The 9,543-nt window shown below is 37.6% G+C and overlaps 2 protein-coding genes across 2 annotated transcripts; one reads left to right on the top strand and one right to left on the bottom strand.

The window, feature by feature from the left end:
• The first annotated feature begins 493 nt into the window (after positions 1-493).
• Positions 494-2,361, top strand: LOC149098617 (uncharacterized). The gene has a single exon (XM_089276617.1). It carries the CDS (start codon positions 577-579, stop codon positions 2,155-2,157), a length of 1,581 nt encoding a protein of 526 aa, XP_089132743.1. The 5' UTR covers positions 494-576; the 3' UTR covers positions 2,158-2,361.
• Positions 2,150-9,286, bottom strand: LOC149098616 (uncharacterized). The gene is made up of 3 exons (XM_089276620.1): positions 7,355-9,286; positions 4,429-7,033; positions 2,150-4,202 (listed from the first exon to the last, which is right to left on the bottom strand). The coding sequence occupies exons 2-3, from the start codon at positions 4,756-4,758 to the stop codon at positions 2,418-2,420; spliced, it is 2,115 nt and encodes a 704-aa protein (XP_089132746.1). The 5' UTR covers positions 4,759-7,033; positions 7,355-9,286; the 3' UTR covers positions 2,150-2,417.
• Positions 9,287-9,543: the final 257 nt, after the last annotated feature.

Raw genomic sequence — 9,543 nt, 5'->3', positions numbered from 1 at the left:
ACAATGTTTCATCATATGGGATGTGTAAAGCAGAGTAAAATAATTTTTCAATATTCAAAATGGGGTAAATTCTTAGCCAACAATGCATGCTGCCATCCCCAGCTTACTGCAATCTCAAGGTTGAAGTAGCTGCAAAACTCCTCCCTCACTGTCTTTGCATTGGTGGAGTAGTTTTGACAACATGCTAAATTAGGAGGATCCAGAACACTGTACTGGGTGCTTCTTTTCACCAACTACCCTCTGTTCCTCCTTTCTCATCATCGACAGCTCCAGCATGCATTTAATGTTTGTCACTGCACAGGTAATTCCAAGAACATTTTCACTGATCCTTCTCATCCTACTTAATCGATAACCATTAAAGATTCTCTGCTCAGAGGTACACACACACATGCATACATGCATACATGCATACATGCATACATGCATACATGCATACATGCATACATGTATACATGCATACATGCATACATATATACATACATACATACATACATTGCCTGATTTCATACCGTGGGAGCCTGGCACAAGTTATCGGTTTTGCCGGACGGAAGTGCACTTCAGTTTGATGGCGTAGAGATGGCGACTTACACGAAAACTTGGCATTGGAATTGTGCCAGTTCTTTGTGTACGAATAATTACAGAACTAAAGGAATAACGTACTACACTTTGCCCAGCGATCCTGAGCTTCAAAAAGGATATAGGAAAGTTCTTATGAACGAAAATATTAACTGGAGAAAACATGTTATATGTAGCACTCACTGGAGCTCGGGGAAACAAGAGAACAAGAATCAATTGCCAGACATAATTTGTACAAAAGAATATGCTGCTAATCTGGAAAAAGAGTACTCCCAAAAACCATCTAGGGAATTGAAAAGGAAGATTGACTGTACAAAAACGGTTCTTGCTTCGTCGAATGCCAATACCGTGAGGAGTACTCCGAGGAAAGCCCCTGCAAGTAGGACGCCGCTTCCTTCACGCCCTGTTAAGAAAAGGAAAATTTTATCAGAGAAACTGGAAGCTGAGAATTCCAGCTTAAAATGCCAGGTTGAGAGTTTAACTAAAGAACTCGAGCAGAAAAATAGTTGTTTTGACAAATTGCAACAAGAGCTAAGAAAGCTTCAAACGGAAATGATAGCCTTACAAGACAAAATGAAGTTTGAGATAGATTCTTTCGAAAAGAAAATAAAAGAAATGAAATTCGACCTTAATAAGAGAAGATTCACCTATGACTGCTTGAAGAACAGGGAAAAGGAATTCTTTGACATGTGTGGACTCACTGTGAATGAATTTGACTGTCTTTTTGCATGTGTGATTCCTTTCTTACATCTGATTTTGTATCCTGACTGTGTTCAAACTTTGGAAAAATTAGATTCACATAATAAACTTCTTGACAACAGAACAGAACTCCTTGTCACACTGACTGTGGCAAGACATGCAGTGGATCTAGTCATTATGGCCAAGTTAGTAGGTGGAAGTTCCTCAACTATTTCAAGAGTGTTTGTTGCTTGGATGGTTTTCCTTCGCTGTGTGCTAGACGAAGTTAATCTGAAGCCATTGCCTGGCTTTATAGAAGCTTTCCTCCCTAGAGTTTTTGTTGATGCAGGGTATGCTGACTGTGGAATTCTTGGGGACAACACAGAGACCTGGATTGCTCAATCGGAGAATTTTGAGTTGAATAACCTCACCTTCAGCCATTACAAAAATCACACAACTGGTAAAGTATCTGTGTGGATTTTTCCTCATGGTGCTTTATGCAAATGCTCTGATGCTTTTCCTGGGTCAATCTCAGATGAACAACTCACTGAACAACTTGGAGTTATAGACTACTGTCCTAAGGGAAAGGTGGTTATGACTGATAAGGGCTTTGCAATTAGTGATTTATGTCATGAAATGGGAGTACATCACAACAGGCCACCATTGAAGAACAATTGTCAGTATGATGAAAATGACATAGATCTAAATTTTGATATTGCAACCCTTCGCATTTATAATGAAAATGCAATTGGCAGAATTCGTGACTGGTCAATCTTGAACAAATGCTGGCCTTCAGGGAGAGTTGACCTTCTTGGAATTTGTTGGATTGCACTGGCACACATTGTTAACTTGACTAAGAAACCTGTTGGTCCCAAGGAAACACAAGACAGCAAAGTGCAGTAAAATGACATTTAAATACAACTCGATATCCTGCTAACAGGCATTGTTACAAGACATGCTATCTTCATAAACAGAAAACACTTTACAGTTTTAATATTTGATTTCTAAATTAACATTTTGTACAAGTACTATATTTGTAGCATAATGCAAATGAGCTGCAGATGGTCAGAGAACAAATAAGAGCTCATGTTTGTAACCCAACAATAATCTCTGTCAGCTTGCTTATGTCCTTCACAGCTATTTTTAAGACAAATTTGAGATTATTAATCTGAAGAGTTTATGTCGATTTTCATGACTTTTTTGGCTTCTTCTTTTAACCATGATCTCAATGGTTTTGTGCTTTGAAAGGTTGGCACCCTGCCAACATTCAGCTCACCCAGCTTTTTAAGGAGTTTGTTCTCTTCATGAGGCCATTCACAGATAATACTTTCAGTTATCATGTGATCAATGATGGTTTTTGTAACAGTGAGAAGCAAGTTGTTTTTCTGTATTAAAAATAGATTGAAGCTTTTTGTTTCAGGATGATAGGATTGCAAAAACACAATAGTTGCTCCAGTGATTGCCATCTGGTAATTTGTCTGGAGAAGACGGTTAGCTGTTATAGCGATAAGAGGTCCCTCACTCCCTGCCACCCTTGTTTTAACTTCCAATAAAAAACCCAGGCCAACACCATCTGGGCTTCCCCCATAGTTAATATCACTTGGGTGGGCAAAAAAACCACATGAAGTGACTGGCAGTTTTGTTGCTGTTACAAAAGCTTCAACAGCTTCACCCTCAAACTGTCTACCTCTGGTAAAACTAGCAAATTTCTTTGGGTTAACTTTATTAGGATCTATTTTGTTTTTGACACATAATAAATAATGCAAGTGCTCTTTCTCTCCAGCAAGTCCAATCAGATTACCTATTATACTGCAGGTTACTTTTCCAATACGGAGATGAAACCATTCTTGGGTATTTTGTTTGACTTCATGGTAATTAAAGCCAAATGCATAAACTGGTTTCAAGGGAGGAACTGATATGGACAGAACTTTGGTATTTTTGTCCCCCTCACTAACAAGATTACCCTTAGCAGCCTCAACAATACCTTCTAACTGCTTAACATACAAATGTACTGTTTCATGTTCATACAGAGTTTGATTCTTTGCCACTGAAGCACCAGGGGCATGTTGATCCTCAGCTGGGGCTAACATTCCTGTGACAAGCTGATCATCTTCAGTGTTTGGATCTTCAACAATGTTATCAGTCAATAGCAAAGGTGCATGCCAAACATCACAATCATTCGCAGAAAATCTTGGCTTTAGCACTTGCTCATCATGAAAGCAGTCCTTTGCATAGTTGTGATCTTGAAGGACTTGTTTTAATCTGTAATTATAATTGTAATGCAGCTGCTCAAAAAGCCCAGATTTCACATCATATTTCTTTAGCTGGTCATAGATATGGCTCTCAATGTTAACTTTAGTTTCTTGAATCCCATTTCTGATTCTAGATACCATTCCATCGATATCACGTTTCGACCAATCATTTTTCTCCAATGACTCATCTGACAAGGCTTGGTCATTTGAAACATTCAACTTTCTTTTTGGGCGTGAACTGTCCAGTGTCTTTCTGGATGATCGCACATTTCGGAGTTGGGACAGAGGTACATGACACAGCTCAGTTTGCTTTGTTACACCCTTTCTGTGCCACTTTTGAATTTTCTGAGTGCAAGTAAGAGCAAGAAATTTAACTCCATGGCTGGTGTAATGTTGCAGATATATCAGTAAGCAAACAACATGACAGCATAACCCTGAAAGTCCCACTGCACATTCACAGTGGCCCTTAATAGGTGTACCATCCTGGAACAGAACAACTGCAGGTCTTGTTACTCCATTGTTTGTAGGTGTAAAACTTTTAAATATATGTGCTTTTACGAAAATAGAACTTCCTTCTTTGCAGACTTTAACGGTTTTAACTTTCCTGTAGTTGAACATGCAGAGAGCTTTCCGGTACTGACCTAGGCTACCTTGGCGCTTGAGAGCTTGATAATTTTTGATCATGGCACCTGTAACCTAAAACAAAAATTCTACCCATTATACATTGAACAGCTATACTTAAAATAAACTTCATTGAGTCCCAGCTAGCAAATTACCAGTCTAAATAGAACTTACAACAGTTTATTTTCAATGGGAATTCTTGGTTAGAAAAAAAAAATCAAAATAAGAAACAGGTAAGACTCATTTGTTCACGCAAACATTAAAAGTGAAAACAAAACAAAACAAAACAAAAATGAATTACCTTTGGATAATGACTTGAATCTGATGTCCAGGTTGCTTCTGGTGGCGGAATGTTGCATACTAAGAGCCGTGATTTGAACTTGAAGGATTTCTTTCTCCTTAATATAATCTTATCCAAGATCAGTGGGTTTTTTTTTAGGTTAACGATTCTCTTGACCAAGAGTTCCTTCGATCCAGACACACTTTGCCCAAGTTTAAGTAAGCACTTCTGAAGGCATTCTACGCTCCACTTCGATGGATCCTCGGAAATAACCTTCGTTTTAACTTCTCCAAGGGAAATTTCGGGCTGGCTTTCCTTTTTCGCGGTCTTTTTACTTGATTTGCTTTCCATGTTGTCGAGAAAAGGCAAGTCATAAGGTCACGAAAGAAAAGCCAAAAGGCCACTTCCGTCCGGATAAAATTAAATTAGTGCCAGTCTCTCTCGGTTTGAAATTGGGCAATACATATAATTTTTGTTGAGGCAGGTTGGTTTGAGGCAACCTAAAGGTTGGTGGGGACCTGCCAGAAACTTAATAGGTTAACAACGTCATAGGAAATGGTTTCGTAAGGTGAGTTGTTAAAGGAAAAGCATCATCTCCAACAGCAATGTAGTGAAGATTGATGCTTTGAACTGGCAATGGCCTTAATTGTGTTATATTTAGTTGATTTTAGTCACCAGCAAGCATCTCAGGAAAGCAATTTCACCTCCAATTTCCTCCACTGCTCATCCTGCCATGCATCCCAACATCAGCAGCCAAGATTTCATAATCAGGCCCCACTGCTACCATTACAAGGATGCTGTCATGCCCTTTATAATCATAATAGTGGCTTCCACTGCTGGATGGTTGCTGAATGATAACTCTTTTGGAATTGACTGCATTTGGGAAGTTCCACCAACTTTCAACTTTTGAGGAAATTTCCAACCACTTGCAATTTGAGTTTGGCACTTCCAGGAACTTGGGTCCAGTTACAGAAAATATGACTTCACACACCTTAACATCATTGCATTCATTTTAGCCTCTAACTCATAATTTTGCACAGTTTAATAAATTTGTTTAGGCATAACATTGTTGAACTATTAAGTTAAGTGGACCTCACAATGACTGTAGCTGGATTCTGTGCTAAGGGCGATTTAAAATGTTAATTAATCTGAATTAAACTGCAACATTAAATTACAATTTAGTGAGTCACATTTATCTGCATTACTAATAATAGATTAAACAAAAACATATTTAAAAAACTGATTATTTCATGACTGTTCTATCAAGGGTCCATTATCCAGGTATCAAAGGGTTTCCTTTTTCCTTGCATTGACATTTTAGTGAAAGGAAAATTCTCAGTTTTAATTACTAAACCTGATTCATTTCCCATCATACAGCAAGACAAACTAAAAGTACAGCAATGTTTGTGCACTACCAAGATTATGTATTTGACCCCTAAGCATCCCATAATAGCAATTTGAAACAATTGAATCCAAAATGGCTGCCGTATCACTGAAAAGGTCCATTACATTTATAGCAAAGTTTGAAGTATGGAGGGGAAAATATGTTCTTTTTGCTACAATTCTGCTGCTATATACTAGTTAGAGATGTATTCATTACAATAAATTTGTCAACTGATGTTGATAGAGAATGTTTCTCAAAATGGATAAATGTAGATTGGGTCATGTGCTATGAGAGAACTTGTTTCTTTTTAAATATATCATTGAATGAACTGGAAAATATGTCAAGAAACAGCCATTACACTAGTGTATTTGCTGCAATCAAACATAAGAACAATGTTCACATGAAAGGATATTATGACATGAATGTATATGGTTTATTACCGTATGTAGTCATTTTGAAAAGCAAAGCTTAACTTCTTGCCAGCTCTTGAACTCATTCTATTTTTTCTTAGGTGTTTTCAAGGATGTTACTTTTCAATGAGTGGATGAAAAACTTCAACTCCTTTCATGTCAGCTCATTGAGCAAATGCTCTCTTGGTTGATTCCAACATGGCAGTTAACAATTCCTCAACCAGGCAATTGTACCAGCACATCCTGATGGATCAAGTTTGTCACACTGATAGTAGAGGTAGACTTCAAGATGTCTACAACTCCTTTACACATTTTTGCCTGTTTGGGGTCCTTTACAGTGTGAATGCAATATAAATCATCTATTCTTAGGCAAAGGAATTTGTTATCCAGTTTAAAAAAATGGAGAGGACTGTTTCAGTAACTTAGTAATTTGACAGTTGAACTCTACAGTGTACTTGGATAGTTTGAATTTTGAATAATAAAATATATGTATACATTACAATGTACCCTGCGAGTTAACTCTTTGCAGTTCATGTAAATTTATGTCTATTATATGGTCTCCAGTATAACACCTAGAACAGTAAGAACAGCTAGCCAAGTTCTTGATTGTCTATCTATCACAGATTTAAAGACATCATAGCCACTCTCTGTTCTGGGAGTTGCCCTTTTTTCTTCATTTTCTGGTTACTTGTTGAAGCTTGATGAACAAGCCAGGTGTATGCTTGTCCCAGAGTTATTGTTCCATTATATCTGGGTTAGCTTTTCTCCTACAATATCACAGTCTAGTAGTTGCTTAAAAAAAATTCAGGAATTTTTTCACAGAAAGGTGTCTCTGAAAGAAAGTGGTGGCAATTTTACAATCACAATTAATATATTATAAATTATAAAACATTGTTGTAAGCTTCTAAAAATGTTAACATTGCTGTTCACTGTGATGTGCCCTTTAATTCTACATTTTATCTCTGTAAATCGGCATCAATTTTTTTTTTTGGCTTCAGCTAGTTGCAGGAATCTATGGTCTGGGAGGTCCCATGCTAGAATTATAGCTTTCTCATGAGCATGTCTTCACTTTTTCTACAATAAAGGAAAGTGCAAGGGATAACTTGTTTAAGCATGATGACTTGATAATAAGTGCATACAATTAAATTCAAACCTTCAGAACAACTGGGGTGCACTTGCCTCTTCTTGATGGGGGGACTTGTACAGTAGTTGATGGTTGGTGTTCATCAACCAGAACCTGAAGTTCAGTCAAGGTCACATGTTTCAAGGTAGAAAAAAGGCCCTTAATTTACTTCCAAAGGAATGATATTTACAGTGCTCCTTGTGAAAGAGTGTTACTTCTAGAATAAGGAATTAAGCACATTAGCACATAAGCACATTAGTTCCCATATCTGTTGAGTTACGGAGCCACAAACTTGTTTTTTTTTCTTCAAGCTTTGTCGAGCCACTCTGAACAGGTCAGCGGATAGCCATAATACCCACTAAATAATCAGCCAACCAGCGGTTTTTTTTCTGTTGGGCCATTATGTTATGGCATACAGAAACAGAGGGGTTTTTCATTTGCATTTAGCAGTGAAAGGGTTAGCTAGTATGAACATATAAAGGGTGTGTATTTACACCATGATCCTGGGGGTAATAATAATAATAGTAATAATAGATTTGTATAGCGCCATATCCAGGGCTCATGGCGCTTTACAGTAAAAAATGTTATTAAAAATAAAATTTACATTAAAAATTTACATTAGTGATAAAAAATTACTAACAAATAAAATAGCTAAGCTGTAAAAATGAAAGTGAAACTAGGAATCATTAAAACCTTTAAATAAAAACTGACTAACTTAACTAAGTGACTGACTAACTAACTAGCTAAACTATCTAATCTACTAATTAACTAACTAACCAAAAATCTAGTTATAAAATTTGTTAAAAAGATATGTCTTTATACAAGTCTTAAAATCTGATAGCGAGCCGCTCCCTCTTATATTGTTCGGAAGAGAGTTCCATAGGCTAGGTGCTACAAAAGAGAAACACCTATGACCATAGCCTATTAACTTGACAGGTGGTACTTTCAAGAGGTTTTTGGAGGAGGATCGAAGATTTCTGCTTGGTACCTAAGGCTCTAGCAGTTCAGTAATGTAATTAGGGGCCTGGCCGTTGAGCGCTTTATAGGTTAAAAGTAAAATCTTATAATTGATGCGCTGGCTTATTGGAAGCCAGTGTAGCTGCTTTAAAACTGGCTTGATGCTTTAAAACCGGCTTAATGGGGGGGATGGGTATGTGGCCCACTTACCAAAACCCTCAACCCCATTAAAGACTAAAAGCTGTGATTTTCCCTACACTATTTATGACCTGACCAAAACTTTGATACCCTATTTAAAACCTAACCCTTAAATCAATACCCTGTTTCAGACCTGCCTTATAATAATATTAGTTCCCTGCTGTTAAAGTCCTTGTGGAAGGCTTTTGTTGATGGTCTTATGGATAATAGTGAAAAAGTACCCAATTCAAGACTAAAGTGCAAAAGTTATGCCCTATTTAAGAAAAAAATGGGAAAGTTCAATACCCTATTTGTGGCTCTGTAACTCAACAGATACAGGAACAAATGTGAAAGTACATGTAAGGGCCGGGTCGCACTTGTGAAATTTCGTTCAAATTTGTGTTTGTTTTAGATTAAAAATCTGTCATCATGTCATGTTTCCTAATGCGACCGGCTTTTCGCCAGTTTAGAAAAAAATTGGGAAAACCGACTAAACTTCAAAGACACCGTAGTGCATGGGTGGGGCAGGCTGATTTTGAAAAAATCGAGGAAAACAAAGGAAGCCGCTTCCAGAGTTGTCATCGCTAATCAATTTGACCCATTGCAAGTCGATCCTCTACCTTCATCGTCGGGAACCTTGTAATTATTATGCACATGGTTTTAGCATGGACAGACGATTTCCTTATTATTATGCGCCCGGATCTTTCCCAATGCGTTTTCACAACTTCAGCTGCTATAACCCTATGCAGGCTCGACCAGACTTGGACTTACAAAGGCCTAACGGTATTTTGGCAAGTGCTCAGAACCGATCCATCAGTCCGACATCAACTTCCAACAATAGCTCCAATAGCCCGAGTGGTTCTAAAAATCTTCTTGCCATCAGCAATAGCTTGGATTATAAAGTCATGTTGCTGATACCAACTAAAATAATCCGGTGCACTGTCATTGGGTGCTTTAATTCTAATATGCGAGCCTTCAATAGCACCAACAACGTTTGGTAGGTTGGTAAGATCTGCAAACGTTTCAGTCAATGTATTGACCTCAGCGAGAGTCTCTGGAAATTTTATATACTCGTCACAAAGTTC

Source organism: Orbicella faveolata, unplaced genomic scaffold (genome assembly GCF_042242905.1).
Source record: "Orbicella faveolata isolate gen_17 unplaced genomic scaffold, um_ofav_v1 contig_46, whole genome shotgun sequence".
Classification (NCBI taxonomy): Eukaryota; Metazoa; Cnidaria; class Anthozoa; order Scleractinia; family Merulinidae; genus Orbicella; species Orbicella faveolata.
The sequence above is the reverse complement of the archived record's forward strand: the minus strand, read 5'-3'. Positions and strand labels throughout refer to the sequence as shown.